This window comes from Podarcis gaigeae, assembly GCF_964106915.1.
Source record: "Podarcis gaigeae genome assembly, chromosome: 5".
Taxonomy (NCBI): domain Eukaryota; kingdom Metazoa; phylum Chordata; class Lepidosauria; order Squamata; family Lacertidae; genus Podarcis; species Podarcis gaigeae.
This window is the reverse complement of record NC_139681.1, coordinates 61,157,391-61,179,474: the sequence shown is the minus strand read 5'-3', so window position 1 is coordinate 61,179,474 and position 22,084 is coordinate 61,157,391. Positions and strand designations below refer to the sequence as shown.

The following is a 22,084-nucleotide window of genomic DNA, read 5'->3' as shown; positions in this document are numbered from 1 at the left end:
TGGCTTATCCAGGTCTGTGTTTGAAGCAAAAGTAACGTAAATCACAGGTCCCAAATATATATTGTAGCTTATGATGAGAAATTAGATTCAAAGAATTTTGACTAGCAGCTTGATGAAACACTCTTTACTCACTTTTAACATTTTACCTTGTTCATTCATGGCACTGGGGAAGGTGGACACTCGGATCACAAAACACCATACTTTCAGAACTTTACTAGTTTTGAAAAACAAAACTTTCCAGAGCTTGCCCAAGTAGAATCCAATTGTCTTATAAGATTAAATGCTTTAAGGGATAATCTATTTATTAGAGAATGTTTGATTCCAAATCAATGCAGCAGCAGTAAAGAAGAATGTATCCTTCCATTAGAAACATTACTGCTCATTCTGCACATCAGGACAGGTTAGTGGTACTTGTCTTCAGGCCAAACCCCCACAAGCAAGAAAGAACCGCTTAACACATTAATTGGTATAAAATCACAATAGTCTTTTCCTGTTGGGATTTTTTGGTTGGTATTATCAACTGAAGTTGATCTGGGACTGTTGCTGGCATTCTTTACCAAAACACAAAGGAAATACCTATGGCACTTGCTACCTATGAGTCTGACAGGCTCAGCTTTCTTTTTTTACAGATATATTGAGATAAGACTATTGCTATGCATAATCTAAGTGATACAGAACTATAAACCCTTTCTCAGCATTTATGTTGCAGCTGTGCTTTTAAAGCACTTTGCATACATAATTTTGGTAAATGTCAATTTCAAAATGACCACCCTGAAATCACTTTTTATCTTCAAACTAATTAGAACAGGCAGTTCACCACAACCAGATAAGCATGAAAGTTTTAATTTAAAAAAAATACAAGTTCCAATCTCATTACTTCTGAGCATTTCCTAATTTTGTTAAAGAATCCACACTGCTTGCCTTTCAACTTTAATTTTCCTTGTAGGATTAAAAAGAAACAACACAAAATGAATTATTAGTATTAGATTGTAATGTGAAAAGTCGAAATCGGCAAAGACACCAATTAAAGAGGAACAAGATAAAAATGTATCCATTACAATTTATTTTGTACAATACTTCATTAGAGGGTAAAGTTCAATGATTTACACCCAGAAGTTATATAGCTAGGAGGCAACCAAGTGTAATAACAAAGAATTGGTCTGACATCTCTGCATTGAAGGTCAAAAGAAATTCCTTGCTTTTAAAGGAAAAAGAAAAGAAAAGAAAAGTAACAACCCCAAAATGTCACTCATTTTGGTGCTAGAAATCAAACAAAACAGCACTCAGTCAATGAAGACTGCAATGTTAACAATGAATCGGGGAAAACAATTATGTGCAAAACTTAAAATTTTGGTTGAAATGTACAGATTACTTCGCCTTTATGGTCTTCAGGTGCAGTTTTCTGCTGATCTGATATTCTGACCATAAAATCTTTCTGACCAAAATGCCTCTATCAAGATAGGCTCGTTGTCATCATGAAAAGGGGTGGGGGGAACAGTGAGACTCCAGTGATCAAAGACATTATCTGCTGGAGAGAAAAAACAAAAACCAAAACCATACACTAAAGATACATGGCTGCAGCAAGGAAGATTCCCAACTACAGTTGTCTTGAAATAAACCCATCTAGACCAAAAGGCACTTGCTTGTAGCTAAGGATGAGCCAGTTCCCAATCAGACCAGAAGACTATTGCTAAGGTCTTTATACAATCCTGCTACTCACTAATCAGCTGAAAAATACAACTGGTTACGGCTCCAGAACAGGCGGTTCTCTTTTAGCTATTTTGTTGGTTCCCACATCACTCAAATATCCGTGTTGGCTCATCTTGGTGCATCACTGCTATGTATGAGCCAGATATAGTGTCATCTTCTGCAGACGACTTATTCTGCCCCATACATTTTGCAGGAATGACACAACTAACACTTGTTCAAAGATACTGTAACTGAACTCCATTATGAGACCAATGCTGAATGTACCCATTTCTCAGGACTATTTCGTGCTTCATGGCCTGCTTGCTGTTCCACTTAGTACAAGAAAACACCACAACCCAACTTTACCAGAGGCATTTCCATTTATACAGACTAGGTGGTTGGATGGAAATAAGGGCAGGGAATGAGACCACCTCTCACTCCAAAACCAATTTAGCTTACTTCAGTGAAATGGTTAAATTAAACCAAGTAGGTCAAGTCACTCCTAAAAGTCTGTTCTTTAAAATGGCAACTAAGGTCCCCACCTGGCTCCTGAACTCCCACACCCATTAAAATGAAACCAAATAATTAACACTATACACTGTTAAAGACACGTAACAGGGCAAACATTTTTTTTTAAAAAAAAGCAATATTGAATAGCCTGGCACTATATGCCTGCATGACCAGTCTCACCGAATGTGCTCAGGGGTGAAAGATTAGCACCATTTTTTTTTCCTTTTTGCTTTTAAAAAAATCTTTACAATTTAAATTCTAAAGTAGAACACTTGAATAGTAATTAGTGTAGCCCTATGTTTCAATACTGTCTGAGAGCAGAGATGGATGGCATGACCACAGCTGAACTCTCCTCTCCCATCTACAATCTCCCATCAGTCCAGGGCACCTGGAACATTAACTACAAATCACTCTAATTTGTAAGAAGACTGATTTATTCTCAGTAGCAGGAAATCATGAAACAGTCCCTTCACATTCAAACACATTTCATCATCATTAGAAGGGAAAAAAGTGGTAATCCATACAAATGGTCTGATACAAAACCAAAGCTGGGGCAGTACTGCAGATATCTGGAATATGAGCTCCTCTCTCTCTCATTCCCACCCATAACCATCTAGATATGTGTTCATTGACAAGCAAAATTTTAAGGTTAGGTTTTCTTCTGAGACAGGAGGAATAGTGGTAGAAAAATAAGTAATTTGGAGGCTTCCTAGATTCTCTGAACAGTCCTTTTGCCAGGAAGATAATATGATTGCCCTCTTCTAGCCAGCAGTTCACTTAGATGCAACCAAGCCAGATACTGGCAAATATTGCTCACCAGTTCATATGGGCTATTCATGTCTACCTCTCCAGTAATCCAACATCTATTCAGTCTGCCTTTGAGGCTTTGCTTCAAGATAGAAGGCATTAATCTCCCCTCACCCTCCCCACCAGGGCAATGTTCATTCACCAAGAATCTGGAAACTTGCATCCCACAGTAAAATATAATTCCCAGATAATTCCTGGCTTCCCATAAGCCTTCCATAAAAGCTACTGTCCTTACACATACTGCATATAAGGTATCAAATTCTCATAATGCTGTGCTCTCCGCCTGTATTTTTTTTAATCTATCAATGCTGATTACCAAGATTTCCACAAGTTCTGCACTACCATTTTATAGTCCCTGTGGATTCATTTAAGAATGCCTGCATTCATGATAACACATAGTGACTCACACAGGAGAATTAGGATAGTTGAATGGGGAAAAAGAGCTTTCCAGTTATGATTTGATGTACCGGCTATTCAGCAACAATAGGAAGGGCAATTTTAAAATCCACAGGATAGTTAAACATGGTTGTGAGTTAACTTTGCGGGGGTGGGTTGGGGAGGTATGGGTTGAAAATATTCCTTAGGTTCCAGTTCTAAGTACACTTATCTGGAGGCTATGTACTTTTAAATCAATCTGAATGACTTCCAATTATATGTATCTAGTATTGAAGCACCAGTGCAGCGATGGCACCTATATTAGATAACCACTTAAAGGCTAACATTTACTGTGTATTTCATTACCTGGATATCAGGGTCATGCTAAATAAAACTGCTTCCAGTTAAACACAGGTCCCATGGAGTGTTTCCTATACACAATTTTCACGTCCTTTTTGAATTGCTTTAACGATGGCTTTGTGGGGAATAATATCAGCCCCAATCCAACAGCAGACCATGCTGCTTGTATTTCAAGTTAGAAACCCAGGGAAAAACCCCAAAGGAGAGGGAGATTGTACTTCCAGAAGACAAGGAAACGCAAGCTACTCCCAAACATAACCCAGAACAGTTCACCTTCATTTATGCATTACTGTCCTATCTAGTGGGCTACTTTCCTTCTTCGTCAAAACCAAGAGCAGCTAGGTGTGAGAATTGAACCCTCCTGGATTTGTGCACGCAGTAAATTTCATCTGCAGTAAATTTTGTTTCCCCTTTCAATTGCCATCTTCTGCGAAGAGGAGGAGGGAGGAATCTCTGCTGACATACATCCTTGTAACACGTCATGTCATCTGCTCGCCTGGGGTGTATAAGGACTAATCAGCTCATGGTAGATAAATATCAGAGGTTAAAAAAATTAAAAATAACCTAAAAATATGTTGTTGTACTCCGTTGCCCAGACTGCCAGGAGAACTCTCCTACTTAATCAAGGGGGCTGTCACAATTAACAATTCAAATGAACACAGTGCAATTTAACACACAGAGCAATCTGAAGCGGTACTGCCGTTCCTCAAGGTTCTCTCTACCCAACTGCAACTGTTAGTCTTGGAGCCTCAGTCCAACTGAACCCTCATTCTGAAGGAAGGATGAGGAAAGGCATGGGCCCCTGAAGTTCAGTTGCACTCACTGGTATCCCCCATCCCTCAGTCAGCTGGAAGGCAGACTTGGCAACGGAAGCTAGCATCATAAAATGGTGCAGTAATAGAAGTAACTGGACCAGGAAGAGGAGGCATCTGCCCCAATGATGTCATAGCCGTTAGTGGTAGCTGGGGGGCGGGACTGGTCATGCAGCCTTGTGTCAGGAGTAATGATTGTAGAGGGGCGGGGCATGAAGAGTGCCATTCTGAAAACAATGCTGACGAGAAGCCATGTATTCTGCATAACTGATTGTCACCTTCTCACTGCGGTATCTGAAAGAAAAAAGCATTGGATCTTAAAAAAATATATATTTGTCAACAAAACAAAGTCAGCAAATCACCAACAGCTGTATTCGGAATTCTGTTGTAGCAACAAAAATTGTTTAACCTTTCAAATTATTTATTTAAATTCCAGCTTAATACGGATGAGGCCCACAATCCACAGGGGCTCAGTAGTCATTGCCGACTGGAGCCCTTCTAAATGGCTGCAGAGTGATGGCAGGTCCTTCTCTTCACCGCCAGATCCCTCACTCACTCCTTTCCTCTGTGCTTGCTTCGTCTTCCTATTTGCCTAAATCTGCTGGTAGCATTTGCTTCCTTACTCTCTCCCTCCAGGCATAAGGAGCTGGAAGTGGATGCTGCATCTCGTCTTGCTGCCTAACCATCACACCAGTGGGCCCAAAAAGAAAGCATACAAAGGAGGAAATGGTAACTGATGGCAGAGAAAAAGAAAGCAGCCATCACTGCCAGCAGTGGGGAGGAGTGTGTCCCAGCCAGCCCAGTAACCTCTGTGTGTGTGTGTGTGTGTGTGTGTGTGTGTGCGCGCGCGCGCGCGCACATTGCCCAGGCAAAAGCAAAGTTGGCTCTGGCAGCCAGTATTTGTTATTGTGAAAATTAAAAGCAACAATTTAAATATAATGACTGAAAAAAACAACAAGGTTTAGGCACCACTGTTGGGGGCAGTGAGGAAATTCAGAAAACTGCAGGATCTGGAGCACAAAGAGCAATCTTAAAACTTACCATCAGTAAGTAATGAAAGTAGTAATGACTTTAGTTGCTGACAACTACCAAAAAGTAAAATACGTCATTTACCTGGTGAGTTTAATAGTTTTCCTAAAATCATTGGTAATTGGAGCCTTAAAACCACCTTTCCTGAGCAAGGAGTCTATTGTCTGAATCTGATCCCAATCTGTTAAAAAAAAAAAAGCAAGCAGCAGTGAACTAAATACAGGCTCATTTCAAGAAAAAGGGATAAGCTCTCAAAAGAAAGATAAGCAAGTTCAAATTACTGTTCCAAGTGTTCCAACAAATTCAGTTCCAACTGAAAACAACAATTTAGTTAACAAAGTCATATGACATTTCCAATTATCCTATTTTAGTCATATATAGCAATCAAGTTAGTCACATTTTCAAAGTAAGACACAGCTGCACATCAAACACAGTATAAATCCACTACTCTCCAGTAATGGTGCAGTGCGGAGACCTGATTTAATGAATTACACTTTGGTCTTTTGACTCAATTCCAGGAGGAGATGTGATCCTCTGAATGGTAGAAGAAATGTTTTGAACAATTACAGTGGTGGCAACTGCTGCATTCCTCAACTGTTGTCCATGTTTGCAGCACAAAACTTAGTGCTGAGGGAGGATAGAAGGGTCATCTGACGTTGTGCTTGTGTGATCAGGTGAGGCTGAAGAGGAAACCCACACACAATGTTGAAAAAACCCTCAAAAGGGCAAAACCTGATTCAACAGTAAACTAAGCCAGGCATTCTTTATGGCAAGGGGATGGGAGGAAGAACACCAAAGTCTTAGCAGTAATAAAGAAAATTGCTTTTAAGACATGGTTGGTCTTAGGGGGGAAAACATGTGCCATTGAATGAATAACTAGCACTGTACCTTTTGAGCATTTTAAAGGGCAGATTTTTAAAATAATTCAGCCATATATAATTAATGGCTTTAGGTGACCTCCACAGCTGCTGTATAAGCCAAAATCCACAATCCAAATCCTGATATTTAGACCACTTTCCTTCAGTGTAGATTGTTTCAAACTCACCTTGTTCCTTAGCAACCTCAGGTAAATATGTTGCTGTGCGTTTGACACCTTTCTCATTGATGAACTCAATTCTGATTCCATGGATTCCCACCTAGCAATGGAAACATAAACGTCAACTGAGATGTAGTTCCTGTAACAATGTACAAAACATTTTCCAGCTGCCATGCATCCTACCAGCAGTCCAACCTTGTCAGGATAAAGGCGTCCACCTTGCTTCCATTTCTTGCATCTGCGATATCATAAGTCATTTCCTACGACAACTCTATTGTGTACTGCCATCTCTTTTGGCCCCAGAGGCAATTTCTCCAAGGCATACCAAATGAATTAGTTTCAGCAAGTGCCACTATTTCAAAACATAAAATATATGCCCTTCACCCCATATGCCACTATAACAGTATGGTCTTATGCTTGTTACACAGGATGACCCTGAACAGTGCAATCCTAATCATGTCAGGAACTTTGATGGGACTTACTTCTGTTGAATTCAGTTAAGTTAAGTGGAATTAGGATTGCAACGTTAGTCTAATAATTATCTTCCCTTCTCATACGCTTAACTGAAGTAATATTGATATATTACTCCACTTTTGCATTCTTTGTCAGTCTTCCATCTTTCCAACCTCATTTTTCTAGCTATATAACCACAATCTACCCTGATAATAAAACAGACACATTACCATATACTAACCCGAACCCAAATGGTATGAGACAGTGATGCAGAGATCCAAATGCACCTGTTCTCACCTCCCAATCCAAGTAGTCAGTGGCATCCTCAAAATTAGTGAGGAGGGAGACAGAGCAGAAAAGTTTAGGCAGCTCCTCACGAGTCAGGGGTGGAAACCTGCTGTCCTTAAGTGCACTATAGAAGGGGAACAGAACACACACACACAACCAAAAACAAGCACCATAAGGTTTAAATCAAGCATTTTCTTACATTTGCAGCCTCATTTCATCCCAGGACAAGGGGCATCACTTTAGGTCAGCACATTACATGGAGAATTAAATAAAATATAAAATGGAACACCAGATAAACCAAAGGTAGAGCCATGCACTAAGATTTCTGTCTATGACTATTACAACGATGAAATGGGAAGAGATTGAAATGCTTCCCCAAAACACTCACATTCTGCCAAGAACCAAGACAAATTGGATTTGATGCTAGTAGAAAATACCTTGCCTTAGTAACAAGCATGCCGTAACTTTATGCAGGCTATTGACCTTATGCAGGCTACTGGCTCAAGTGAACTGGCCACCTAGTGACGTGGCTGCCTATCTCAGCAGCAGGGCTGCTGCCTGCTATTCGGTTCTGCTATGCAGCCTTATGCCTTCTTCCAACCATATTCCCCCTGGGGGAGGGGTGCTTTTGCAAAGTGGGTGTGCACCCTTGAAACCCCCACCATGGGTAAAACAATAAATAAACCACTAACTTACATTGTGCCTGTAGGTTATAGGAATCCAGTGCTAATCAAAGTACTGCTATAACATGCTTGCATCCAAAATTGCTATTTTATATACCATGCTTTGAAGATGGTTTTTCAGCCCCAAACAAAAGAATGCAGTGTACCATTTAACTGGAAGCCATAGTACAATATACAGCCAGCTACAACAGTGACTCCTCAATTCTAATTTTGGGTAGCAGAAAATTCTGGTGGAGAACATCTGCCTGAGCAGCAGGATATACATGATGCCTCAGACAAGACATAGGAAATCACAACATGGATGCCCCACTGTGCCTGGTTTCCCATCAGACTTGAGGCAGTATGGATGATGTCTTTACCTGGTTAATGTGTATTCCCTGAGTCCTGAGTGAAGATTCATGGCAGAGAAAGTTCCGATGCAGCCCCGAAGTCTCTTGTCTCGCCCTGTCTTCCATGTCACAAAGAGTGGACTGAAAATGCATAACACAAAAACTCCATCTTCAAATAATTCACTACTACAGCATTCCTGATAGGTAGCCATCCAGCCTCTGGGAAAACAGCTCATACTGATAGGAAGTTATTTGTTCAGGTCCTACACTCTGAAGTGGCAAAATAATAAATTTGCTGCACCTTCTATGCTGCACCTTTCAAATATTTTAATGTTACCTCTTAATAATCTCTTCTCCAGGTTAAACACACCCAATGCATTCACACTTAATTTTATTACAAATTAATCTTTGTCCACAAATGTGGAAGACCTTCCTAGCTACACTTAAGGTGGCTGTGAGGCTTCTCCATAATAAAACATTATTTTTTATTCTTACACAACTAGCATATGTCTCAAATTTGTCTTTTGGGGAACATGGTCGGGTAGGGGATAGATAACTCTAGTGACTCCTGGATGAAGCTGATTATCTGGATTCATTTTGATCTGGTTTCTAGTAGTCTTGGGACAAATCTGCTTTTAGGACAAGGCCTTTACTGTAGTCATCCTTGAACTCTGAAATGTTCAGTTTTCTTATTTTGTCTTCTTTCCAAAGGCAGTACTTTTTGAGAGCTATGCCCTCTGCTGTTTTCTTTGAGTATTTTGTATTTTAGCTTAATAAAGGTTGCTCTGAATAGATACAGATCGCACCAGTTAAAATACAGTAAATAATTAAGGCACAAGTGTTGAGATGCAGCTCCCACGTTATCTCAATGAGGATAATTCAAGAAATAATCTTGTGGCACCTTAAAGACTAACAAATACCGTATATTATGTCATAAACTTTCACAGACTACAGTCCACTATCAGATACATGAAGTGTTATCCTGGGTTGCAGGTAGGTAGATAGGTACACTTTCAAATCTCTTCTAGCATTTTCATATCTCTCTTTCCCCAATGCATACAAAATTGGAGGTAACATTCTCTAACCTCAAGTGCTAACCACAGTACCAATAACATTCCCTATTTTGCATATAAAGCTTATACTAAAAGACCACAGTATTCCCTGCCTCAGTTCTGAAAGTACTTAAGTCACATGCAGGCAGTGTGCAGGATGACATTAGAGAGCAAACCGTAACTCTAGTACTGAGAATGCCTAACTCAGTTACTGCTCCAGCCACAAACCACTGAGTAGAACTTATAAAGCAGTATAAGCAGGATTTCAAGTGGCATCTCATATGGAGGCTAAAAGAATATATGATGGGCCACAGTGAAAAGAACAAATCAGAATAAAACTAAAAACAATACATCCATTTTTTTCTGATTCAATTATAAGTATACACTTTCCCTGCTATGGTCCCAATCCAATCACCCCTCTCCACAGCTGTTATTTGCCCCAGATGAGAACTGTGATTGGCATATCAGGATTGGGACTGTGGCTGGGGAAAAGGATTTTTTTGGCTTTGGGCTACTAAGGCATTTGAGAAATTTTCAGTAGGCTGGTTTGCACGTAATGCTAAACCATGGTCTATTAAACCATAACCTAGCATTATGTGTGAACCCTGGCTAGCAGCTTAACCATGGTTTATTTACTGCCAAAAATGATTTAAAGCTGTATTTTTTTATTGGCTTCTAAAACTTGATTTGTATTAACTATGGCTTGGTGATGTGTGTGAACCCAGCACCCCTCCTAAATCACCACACCACAAATCCTCACCAGGCTACAAAGGGATGACAGAAAGAACAGCTGGGGGGGGGGGACAAACTTTGGAGAAACTAGTCATGATTTGTTTGACCTATGAGACTTGTGGTTCATTAAACAAGCTATACCTGAGTGTTATGTGTGCACCAGAAAAGAGCAACAGATCCTAAGATCAGATCTGGTTCTCCAAATGAACTTGCAAATCTCTTGAGCGGATTCAGCTATGTAGTTGAATCTGAACAAGTTGCAAGAATTGTGATATGCCAAAAAAAATAATAGGGTGCAGAATGGGTAAAAATCTGGATATTTCTAGAATTAAAAAATTAGCAGGGAAACCCTATGTTACATTCCACTAACAATTTAATGGAACAAAATCCCACTCAGGGTGGACAGAAATGTAATCAAAATAATGTTATCTTAAAAAATACATTTCAATTATAGTATTCCTTGATTTTAAAATAACCTACCGTACAATGCAGACAAAAAACATGTTTGTGTCAAAAGAACCAAATTCAACAACAGTGTAATATATCTGTGAGGAACAACTGAGAGGCAACAAAGTACCAAGCCAATTTTTGAGTTCACCAGATGTTTTCTCCAGGATGGATATTAAGCAAATAACAACCAAAGAGTGTGTGCATGTGTGAGAAAGAAAGCAAGATGAAAAAACTTGTCTAGTTTAAACAGATTTAAGGTGAAATGGAAGTGCTTTGTGTATGAGCTAAGCAAGGCTGATGGACTGTTCATACTGGGGTAGTCAATATGCCTGGCCTTTCTCAATCATGTCAGATGCAAGAGCGAGGAATAGACAGAATTAGAATCCATTTATATCAGGAGCATATGGGCTACATAAGGAACCCATACCCTCTGGAAAAGCTGAAGGAACATAGGAAGCTATCTTATAACATGTCAGACCATTGATCCACCAAGCTCATTATTGTCTCTAATGACTGGCAACAACTCTTTAGGATTTCAAGCAGGGAGTCTTCCCCAGCACTACCTGGAGATCCCAAGAACCTTCTGCCTGCAACTCCAATGCTCTACTACTCAGGTATGCAAGGAGTTCCAGATTCAAGCCACTGATATAGCCTCTCAGCAGTCACTGTTGGGAGATGTTCAGACTGGCACACCTGAGTAAGTGCTGTGTCATCCAATCAGGGAAAATGCTGAATTGATCGGCATAGTTAGCTAGCTGCTGTTTATTGTACCAGACCTCATCATGCATTTTGCCCTCAATGCCAACTGACTGCTTCACTTACTGTAGTGATCAGGCCATTTGCAAACTCTGAGGAGTGTACCCACTACCTTCATTTGAGCATGGAGCCATTACAGACCCTGAGCTCTAATAATAAGCCAACCCTTTCCAGGTCAGAGTTCCCATCTTGAGACCAGTGAGAACTGGCGGATGGGATTAGTGCCATCCACACTGACAAAAAACAAAGACATTTGTTGCTGCAAATGAAAACTTTTATTGCACAGTATCAGGTATTTCAATTTACAGAATCTCGCTTTTCTACATATAGTACTCAAGGTAGCTGGATTGATATATATGGCTAGAATCACAATAGTCGCAACTGCCGGTCTCGCTTTAGGCTTCACTTGAGATCTGCATGGCACTGGGAGTGGAATGTGTCCTGTTCTCTGCACCTGGAAAATCAAAGAGACAAAGGAGAGCACTAAAGTAATAGTCAGCATAGTCTCTGGAGCTATATTCTGTAATAGGTGTTTGTGAGGAGGCGATTTGAGTGAGTGCTATCACCTAGGTGCTCATCCAATACCCTTAGCCTTAACCTCCCTCCCTCTGTTGGGTGAGAAAGTGTAGAAACTGAGACAATACCTACCTCTCTGTTAGGGAGTTACAACAGAACTCTGGGTACTGCATTTGTCCTGTTCCATGTGTCCAGGCTGTCACGATCCTGTATGACAAAAAGAATCATGAGCATGTGTGGTTATGGTCTGTCCTTCATTAATAGAGTTTTCTTGCATATGGGGGTTTCATGGCCACCAGGGCACCCCTTTCTGCATGCTTAGCCTTGTGCTTCTTTGTAAAGGTGTTTCTAGGTATGACGAGAAAAAGGATCCTTCCACCAATATAGTTTAGCCAAGATATAGCAAGGTTGCACCAGTTACACTTTGAAAAGATTTCCCTTTCCCCTTGCTTACCTCTTCAAGGTGCTTTGTTCTTGCATCCTTGGCTACAGATGAGAGGTGGTGTTGACTGCTTGTGTCCTGAGGCGATATACCTGTATGGGTTCTAAGACAACAAGTATCGGCAATGTGTTCTGAGTCCAAGATGTTTGTGACAAGTGCTAGTTCCCCCTTAATGCGGGAACCAGAGCCGTACAGCTCCATGCAGCAAATGCTATCATCTGAGTTATGTTTGGGTGTTAGATGTTGGTGGGGATGTGCTGTGACTAAATGCAAACTTAGTTTGAATCCTATACTATGCCAGGGCAGAGTAGGGTAGTTTCTTGGTCTCCATTGAGCTTAATGGGTTAATTGAGTTATGACTTGCACCTCTTTTGTTGGTGTAACCATGGAATTGTAGAATTGGAAGGCACCTCAAGGGTCATCTAGGCCAAGCCCCTGCAACACAGGATGCCAGGCTGATGTACCTGTAGTAGGTACAAGGGGTGTTTAGAATTTGACACCACTCCTATCCTCCCATTCCACCATCCAGTTTTGGCTCCTCCAGTGACAGAGATGCACTTGCAATGATAAAAGCACTGTGGAAAATTTAATAATAAATAAAATCTCAAAACGCTAACTGATTTCATGAGGAGTAAGCCCCTGCTAAGTTCAATGGAATTTACTCCTCGGTAAGTGTATTTAGGATCTTCTCTATTCCATCTTAAATGTTCAGTTGCAGACATGAGCTCTCTCATCACAATCATCAACATCTTCCCCCATCCCTTTTGACTTAATATCCAGCCGAAAAAAGAGATCTGGTGAACCTGAAAGCTTGAACACTACCTTTGGGATATTTCAGCTGGCCTAATAAATTATACTATGGTAAGTTCAGATATTACCCTGGAACATAAACTTCATACAAACAAATCTGCCATGCCTATACTTAGAAACCTGAAACTGGATCCATGACCCTTCATCAAACAAATTGAATCAGCACTTGTTTTTAATGCAAAAAACAAAGCCACACAGGGAACAGGTCTGACTTTTGAAGTAAAGTATTAAAATAATGACACAATTGGTAAAATGTTTTATTTAAATGTGTAGGATTCTCCTGGACCCAAGTACTAGTAAATCATTATAGGTACTATGATCTAGGAGGCATCATCTGGTTATTTAGGTTGGAAGAATAGAGAGATGTATTAAAGGAATGCAATTTCCAGCACAGTGCAGCTTTATCAAGTGCTAAAAAGACAAGCTTCTCCTAAGTCACACATATTCAGGAGGTTATTTCAAGTTCTAAATAATTGTGACTAAAATGAAACCTTAATATGCCACCTCTTGCAACCAGCAATGTTCCCCAGGAGAGCACCTGAGTAATAAAGCATGCTTTCCCAAACCCAGTGCCCTTCTGATGTCACTGGGGTATACTTCCCATCAGTCACAGCTAGCATGCCTGATTGTAAGGGTAATGGGAGTTTTAATCCAACATATCTAGAGGACACCAAGCTGAAGAAAGCTGAAATATGTAGTGCTATCTCCCTCCACGTGATGCATGCTTTTTCATCTTAGAGGGAGAAGTCGAACTCTATGTAGTTGACTTCATACAGCCTTATGTAGAGACCAACTGCACACACAAATAAGAGAGGCAATCAGGGTTGCCAATTCAGTATCACACTGCGCCTGAGTTTATCGGCTAGCCTTCACCAACCTGGTGCCTTCCAGGATTTCTATCAGCCCCAGCCCACATGATCAATGGTAAGGCATGATGGGGGTTGTAGCTCAAAACATCTGGAGGTCACCAGGTTGGGGAAAGCATTCTGTGTTAAGAGTCTTTGGCCTTTAAAACAGAAAACAACACACACAATCTGACACAGCAGAAGCATATCACTCTCTGCTGGCATGTCCTTGGGCAGACTGTTTAACTTGGCTGCTGTATTCAGATTCCCACTACTGGGGAGATGATTAGCCCAGCATTCAGTCAGCCTTCTTGACATATTACACACATCAAAACTACAGGAAAAACAAGAGAAGTGACAGAGTGCACAGCTGGTGCATACTTATTTCTGGATAGACGAGATCAGATCAGGTTCCATTGATCAGCAGTCTAGAAGTGACTAATCCACTTCAAAGAGGCTCTAAAAGCACCATAAGGGTCATGGATGGATGGTCACTTTGGTTCCAAGCACGTTGTTATCAGAAGACTGTACACTGGACAGTTCTGGGGAGAGGGTGTGAAAATTTTAGTAATCCTTTTGATTGATCTTGAGTTAACTGCTCCAAACTTTGACAGATAAGAGCACAGATTAGCTGGTAAGAAGCACTGTTACCCACCTGGTGGTAACTTCTGATCTTTAAGATGCCACTTGCTCAGGATGCCCCTTTGTGGTCTTGTGTTGCTATTTGGTAAACTATTCCAAAGTTTTGTTTCCCTCTCAACAGGGTCTGAGCATGTACAGCTAGGCTGTACACACAAAAAAGTGAATACTAAAGATAGAATGACCACATCCACTTTCTGTTCCTGTGCTAATTCCACAGGCACAAATCTCTGGAAGAGAAGGGAGGGCAAATCAAGGGGAGCCAAGATGAAGGGATGGCTCAAACAACACGAGATTTCTCACTCTCAAGAAAAACTCCAAATTCTAGGGTTGAAAAAAATGCTTGTTTAGTCTCATCAAAAACTCTGGACTTTTACTCGCTAATTTTCTCTCTCTCCACCCCCCCCCATAATTTCAACATACTACTACAGTATGGCTATAAAAATTAAACTCAAATTCCTATGAATGTGCAGCAAACTTTTGATACTGCTCCTGAATGGGGAAGATGTGAGAAATCAGCATTTTTCAACACTAGCTTCCAGATTATAGGAACCTAGGGCAATATAATTTTTCTAGCCAGTTTATCCAGATTTGTTCCACAGAAAGCACAAGCAAAGACACTCATTCTGATATGCCTGCAGATGTGATATAATGTGATGTTACTTTAATAAAGCTGGGTTTCAATGATCACCTTCAGAAATATATATTTCTATTTTTAGCTGTATTCAGATGATCATATCTTGGCTTAATAAACCAAGATATGAATAAAGCTGGTACCAATACAAGCAGCCACTTCCTTCATTGGTGTTTCTGAATGCAAGGTACAAGTCTTCAATTAGCAACAGTGTCCATCTCTTCCAACTGGGAACTCCCACAACCAGGTTCAGAACAAGCCAAGATCTTAAACCAACTGCCAACAACAGTTTGATTTTCTGGCTTGTTCCTGACTTGGTAATCATAGTTTTACAGTTCAGACAAAATGAGAAAAAATGGTTAACTGATGATATCCACTTTGTGTTCAGGTACACCATAAAGGGCAAGTTGCATGTGTGGGTAAATTTTTTGGGCATATCTTGGCTTATTAAGCCAATATATAATTGTCCAGACTGGACCAATCTGTCTGTAGAGAAAATAATGCAGGAAAAGTGATCAATCACTATTTCCCCAGCAAATATAGTGGCTTAAATCTCAAGTTATCAAGCTTCTGACTTTTTTTTTGGGGGGGGGGGATTTCGGATCCCTTAAAGTCATTTATCTCTCAATACATTTTCCTAGGAAAATAGAAGATTTCAGACCATGAGTCAAGACCAACCCTGATCATGCAGAGCCAGTAGTGGCTGGCCTATGGCTGGGAAGAATAGCTTTGTTTTTGTTTTAAAAGACAGCTATGTGGGGCAAATACTCTTTACCAAAAAAATAATCATGTCATGGTTGAACAAAATTCCAGTGAAATCTGCATTAGAGGCAAATGATCTAAATATTTGAAAAACACAATCTAAGCTAAGAAGTGCTAAGAAGACATGAGTTATCTTTTCAAGGACGGGATCCAAATGCGGGAACAGCCATGCTACTTTTGAAATATCTGCTTCACCCTTGGCTCTAGCAGGCAGCCACATATTTTTTCTGTTGGAGACTCACAATATTCACATCACTCAAACAACAAGTTAGAGCAAAAATTGGAATGGCGTTCTAGGGGAGCAAATTCCAATCTTCTTCATAATATTCTTAAAGAGCTGCCATTTAATAAGTATAAGGTATATCATGCACTGCATAACCTACGCCACACTAAGCAAGGCTACCTCCTCATTCCATTTCACTTCAAACCTCTTCTAAAAGCTGTTTTCCTGCTTCCTAGTTCCCCAAATATAACCTTTACACCAAATGCAACTTTTCTCAATAATAAAGAATATGTCATGTTATAATGGAGCCACTTACAAATTATGCTGTGCGAACGTGAATATTCTCATTGCAACAAAGAAAGATATTGAATTTGATATTGATATTGTAAAGTATATATAACACAGCTACAAAGTATCACACTTCAGTATAAAACACTACCCTTCTCTGTTCTTTTAAGGGTGGAAAACAGACCCCTCTGATCTCAAGTCTGATTAATACCGACTGTGGAGTAGCATTAACTATGGATAAGATGGGTGTCATGATAGACCTTTACCATAAGGCTTGCTTTGGCTGGGGAATTTGCATTGGAGAAGCGAGGGAGCATTATGTCCTTTGGCCTGCTCCCAATCCCTTAACCTTCTTTAGTTACTGAGAGTGCTACAATGTCAAAGGCCCTGTAAGATCCAGTGCTTGAATATGCGCCCCGTAGGATGCGCATGCCCATTTTAAATGTTTGCCTAATATAGATCAATCTACCTATGCTTCCACCATTTAAAACAGTTTCATTTCAAATTTTATGTCATCCTACAAACATCAAAACAGCACTGCAGATTCCTTCTTAACAGTTTACCTGTGTTCCAAATAGCCCTACAACATAAGAACTTTGGATGATGAATTTTCAGTTTCCCTCCCATGCCCATGGATTTACTCACTAGGGGTCATTGGTAAATCGAGGAAGTCTTGGCTGAGGGAAACCATAAAGATGACAGTAGAGTACATCAAAGCAGTAGCAGCACATCTCCGCTGTCACCACTAGGTTTTTGGTGCTGTTGGCAGTTCCATTAGGCCGGGCGAGTGGGCTCAATGCTCCTGAAGTGGGATTCATTCGCGTAATTGGAGAGTTTCCAGGGCATAAAGTCAAATCTGATACGTTCTCCCTTCCATTGCCCCCATCTGCATGCTGGTGGTTCTGAAGAGGACCTGAACTAGAGACTGGCACGGTTGTGGCTTGATTCCCGTGGCTGTGTGTTCCACTTCCAGACAATTTGGGTTTCTTTACCCCACAACAGCCTGCTGCCAACTTGGGCTCAAGTGGAGGAACACAGCGTCTTTTTCCCATCCTGATTCAGCACTTGCTGTCTGGAGTACTGTAGAACCCTGGCAAAACACACAATATGCAACACATAGCATTATACTTAAAGAAAAGCAAATTATAAGGATGTATTTTTTTCCACAGTAAGAAAACTACACCTCTCACATTAAAAACCCGAGTTCCGTAAGAAAGCTCACATATGATTGCACAAGACTGGAAAACTAAATAGAAAGCAGACTGATGCGCACAGTTATGAAGACATTTTTTACAAAGGTCATGTAGACTTTATTTATGAAAAGGAACATTACCGTGAAGTTTGCATGAGCAACATGTGATCCAAAAGTTAAATGTAACTGCAGACCATTTGCGTATTTTAGTACCTCATACAGCAATAGGAATGGAGAGTAGTCCTCAACCTGGACTATCTTTGCATTAAGGCAGAATGCTGCTAGATAAACCCAAGAAAAACATTCCAGATGTGCTCAGTGACATCATCACACATACAATTGGTTGAACGGCCACAGTGCTACAAAGTGCTCACTGTATGCTTGCAATTTTAGCTTGCTTTCAACCTAGGGTTTCAGTTCACTTGCAAAATACTATGTCCAAGAAGGCCTAAGGCCCAGGGAACTGTGAAGTCTTCCAGATATTGAAACAAAGGCTGCAGCCATTTCACTATCTTCTAGATGTGCAATCTTATAACTTAGAGGCTATTCTTTCTATCCATCCCTTGCTCACACCTGTCTCGGGAAAATCTAATCAGCAGTGATAGTACAAGCTAGCCCCTATACCCACCAGCAGGAGACAGGTATATACTGGGGCAAAAAGAGTAGGAGAAAGCTCCCAGTGTCATAAATACTTTGGAGGAAGAAGGCAGTATGCCAATCACCTCTCCTATGCTAGTTATTAGCCTGGTAGAGTCAAGAGGGTGAGTCTTCCTTTCTTGGACATTCCCATATGCAGGTCTACTGCTGCCACCCTTTTTTAGGAATTAGTGCAATTTGCCCATTATCACTGAAATACAAATAACCACCAAGGAGATCAAAGATCCCTCTAACAAAACACAGATTACAGATAGAAATGAGACCTTCAGCCTTAGATTTTGAACTTTCTTGCATGTTACTATCTTAAATTCAAATTAAAAACTGAACAGGACAATTTTCTCTGTTGAGTGTAGGCCTCAGTCTTCTTTACATAAAGAGAATGTTGAAACCAATGCCCTTGTATTGGTTTGGGGCTGAAAAGTGTTAGTTATAAATGGAAGGTTATACAATGGCTATGAAAGAGGAGGGAGAATTCTACAATTGTGGCTGCACCTGTGTCAATGGCCTAGTTAGCATGCTGGCCAGAACTGCAACACAAACCTAGGCGCATTTACTCAGAAGTCAATCCAAAGCATGCACAGAATGTATGATATTTGCAAGGGATTTTATAAGAAAATTATTATTCCATATGTGCAAATGGCCAGAAAGCAAATGTAGATGAAACTGGCAGGTGCATTTCAGATGCTAACATTTTGTAAGCAAAGAGAAAGAAACAATTTAACAATGAATCACCTATTCAGTTCTTTTTTATCCAACAATTAACTTGCCATCCTATCCCCACCTGACTACAGTCACCTCAGCATATGGAAAAAGGGTTTTATAGGCAGCAATTTCTTGTAACATTACATCAAATAATTTTATTGCTTTGCTAATTATTGGGTTGAACACCCTATTTCATCTCAGTTTGAGCTCTGTTACTGAAACAGGGCTGCAAAATATATAGGATATTATCTAACCTTGGCATCACTTTGGAACTGGGTGGCAATTGTAAAAAACACACCAAGCTTAGGGGTTGGGGTGGCGTGCAGAAAGAATACAGTAACATTGGAGGTTGCAAGGTGGGTAAAGCTCTCCCCTTTCATATGCTTTTTGGTAATACCAGTCACCAGTATTTGCAGCATCATTGTGCTATAAGTTTCAACATATTGTGCTTGAGATAATACTTACTGAAAGCAGAAACCTTGTATTGCCAAGGGGGGAGATGGACAAGTGGAAGGGGAAGCTATTTTATATCTGGAATGAATTTTCTTTTCTCACGGCCCATTCCTGTTCCCCAATTCTGGAAAAAAAACATTCAGGAAAAAAGGGCTATAAAATAATATCTAGGCAAAATTAAACACTGAATTAAGACTGAATCAAAATTAAACACTGAATCAGCTACTAGACTTGCACTACCTCACTACTACTACGACTTGCACTACCTAAATGCACTACCTCATTGCTAGTGAAATAGATGGAAAGAGGCATGCTAGGTTAATACAGTGTACGAGACACAAAGTAAATGTGGAATTTTCTATCTTTTCTGTTCTTGACCCAAAGTCCATCTTACTCCTACTATGACATGCACTCAGAGAAACTACTGCTATGAAACCATTGAAAGACAATGTTACTGTATTTCCTTATGGGGTGGGGGAACTTTTGTACAGATAGTGTACAAAAGATAGTGAAAGAAGCAAAATGAAAGAGCTAATACAGGAAGAAATACCATAGAACTATTAGGTGCAGGGTGCTTGGGCCTTATTTATTAAAATATTTATATACTGCCTTTGGCAGAGGCATCTCAAGGAGATGTACAACAATATAAAATATTATACAAATGCAATCAAAATCATTAAAATACTTTCAGACAGACAATAAGAATATCCTTATAGAATCTTATAATGGCTGGCATCAGTAGCCAGCAAATGTCATGATAAACAAAGTTTTCAACACGTGCCAGAACTGCTTTACTGTTGGCATGTGCCTTATTTTGGGGTGGGGGTGATGGGGAGAGACCATTTCATAGCGTGCGGCACTACAGAAAACATACACTTCCAAATGGATGCATGTTGGCATAACCAGGAGAACCTCTACAGATGATCCTCACCAGACATGTACTGTCATCTTAGCTCACTTAGTTTAAGACCACACTGACACTGGGATAGAATACACCAGCATGGCTAATTATCTCCTCTAGCACATCAGCCACACTTGCAGAGAAGATAAAACAGGGGTAGTCTGCTCTGGTGAAGCTGAATAAAATGTTGAAGCCATCTCCAAGTATGAGATCCAACTCTTTCACTATTTTAACTCAGACATATACAAAGCTGATGGCACTGATAGCATTAGAAGGCAGATTACATAGATAAAATGATTAGCAACAGGAAGACACACCAAAGGGTAGACACACTTATTGGAGTAGTCATGGGGGCAAAACCAGCAGTCGAATGTCTTATGGAAATAGTTTCAGAAAACCATCAGAGCAAGCATATATATTCCAAAATGCACTTTACATCCTAATTCCTAATAATTTACTTCCTAATTCCAATGAACTTTACTTCCTAATTAAGACCACAATCCTACGCTCCCTTATCTGGAAGCAAAAACCCAGCTGGACACAACAGGATGGTACAAATACACAGGACCTTATGGCAAAGGAATATAAAAGACTACAGCCTGCAATCCTAAAAGACACGCTAGGCACCAAGTCCCGCTGAACTGAAACGGAGCTTATAGCTGAGTAAACCTGTTTAGGAGCGAAGAGACGACCTACGTGACTGTACTGAATGCAAGAGGAGGACGTGACTAGCCCTGTTCCATAAGCATTTCCGCCGCCGTAACAAGGTATTATGTCTCATTTATCCTCACAACAGATGTACAAGGATAGCCGGGCTTGCCCAAGGCTGAACCGAGAATTTGAACCGGGTCCAAAGCCCCGGTCTGTAGCCGCTGCACCACGCCGGGAGTCGGCGAATAAGTAGGTTGAAGGACCCCGTGCACGAGCGTGAGGAAAGCAACAAAGCCGGGGGGGGGAGGCTGCCGAGCAGGACGCGAGGAAGAGGAAGATGCGGGAGGGGGGAGAGATAAGAGGGACGCCCCAGAGTCCAGACCTGAAGAGACAAGGAGCGAGAGCGGCGCAAAGGAGGATGAAGCCGGGGGGGGGGTGAGGGGAATGTGAGGTGAGCCCGCAAGGGGGGGGTAATATCTGAGCAGCCCCCCCCCCCGCGGCGAGGACGTGAGAGCCCCCACCTTCTCTCTCCCCGGAGCGGAGACGGCTCCCTTCCCCAGTTCGCTGTTTCAGCCCAACCAACGCCGCCGCCACCAGCGCTGCCGCCGCCGCCGCTCCTGCTCTTGCCTCCCCGCCGCCGCCACCAGCGCCGCCGCCGCCGCCGCCACCACCTCGACTGCCCCGCGCTTCATGGAGCCATGGGCCGAGGCGGGCGAGAGCCGGAGAAGTGGACCCAGCGGGGCAGGGGAGGACGAGGCGGCCTGGGGGCGGGGGGAGGGGAAGGGGGGAAACCGCACAGCGAAATCGGAAGAGGAATCCCGGGCTCGCCGCCGGCTACACAGAGAGAGCTGAAGCAAGGCGGCACAGAGCGCAGGTCCTCCACTATCCCGGCGGCCCCTTCGCCGAGTGTGAGGTAATGGGGGAGGAATGTGCACGCCGATCCGCCAGCCTCCCGTCCGGCCCCGCGAGGACCATAGACGCAGCGGGGAGCGCCTCCTACAAAGAAAC

General features: G+C 41.4%; 1 protein-coding gene and 1 long non-coding RNA gene across 6 annotated transcripts; both read right to left on the bottom strand.

Moving 5' to 3' along the window:
* Positions 1 to 1,046: 1,046 nt before the first annotated feature.
* On the bottom strand, positions 1,047 to 22,071 carry AMMECR1L (AMMECR1 like). Of its 2 annotated transcripts, none has more exons than XR_014565051.1 (8): positions 21,598 to 21,981; positions 19,537 to 19,648; positions 17,166 to 17,610; positions 8,402 to 8,512; positions 7,369 to 7,483; positions 6,628 to 6,718; positions 5,667 to 6,262; positions 1,047 to 4,847 (listed from the first exon to the last, which is right to left on the bottom strand). XR_014565051.1 is itself a non-coding variant. In XM_083741743.1 (8 exons), exons 3-8 carry the CDS (start codon positions 17,570 to 17,572, stop codon positions 4,736 to 4,738), a joined length of 933 nt encoding a protein of 310 aa, XP_083597869.1. In that variant the 5' UTR covers positions 17,573 to 17,610; positions 19,537 to 19,648; positions 21,598 to 22,071; the 3' UTR covers positions 1,047 to 4,735. The 2 variants fall into 2 exon arrangements, 1 of the variants encoding a protein (XP_083597869.1); XM_083741743.1 differs by having other exon boundaries at positions 5,667 to 5,763; positions 21,598 to 22,071.
* On the bottom strand, positions 11,614 to 17,115 carry LOC310845919. Of its 4 annotated transcripts, XR_014565054.1 has the most exons (5): positions 14,630 to 17,077; positions 14,356 to 14,516; positions 12,332 to 12,422; positions 12,010 to 12,084; positions 11,614 to 11,815 (listed from the first exon to the last, which is right to left on the bottom strand). It is a non-coding gene; the product is annotated as an uncharacterized lncRNA (long non-coding RNA). The 4 variants fall into 4 exon arrangements; XR_014565052.1 differs by lacking the exons at positions 14,356 to 14,516; positions 14,630 to 17,077 and adding an exon at positions 17,084 to 17,115; XR_014565053.1 differs by having other exon boundaries at positions 14,356 to 17,077.
* Positions 22,072 to 22,084: the final 13 nt, after the last annotated feature.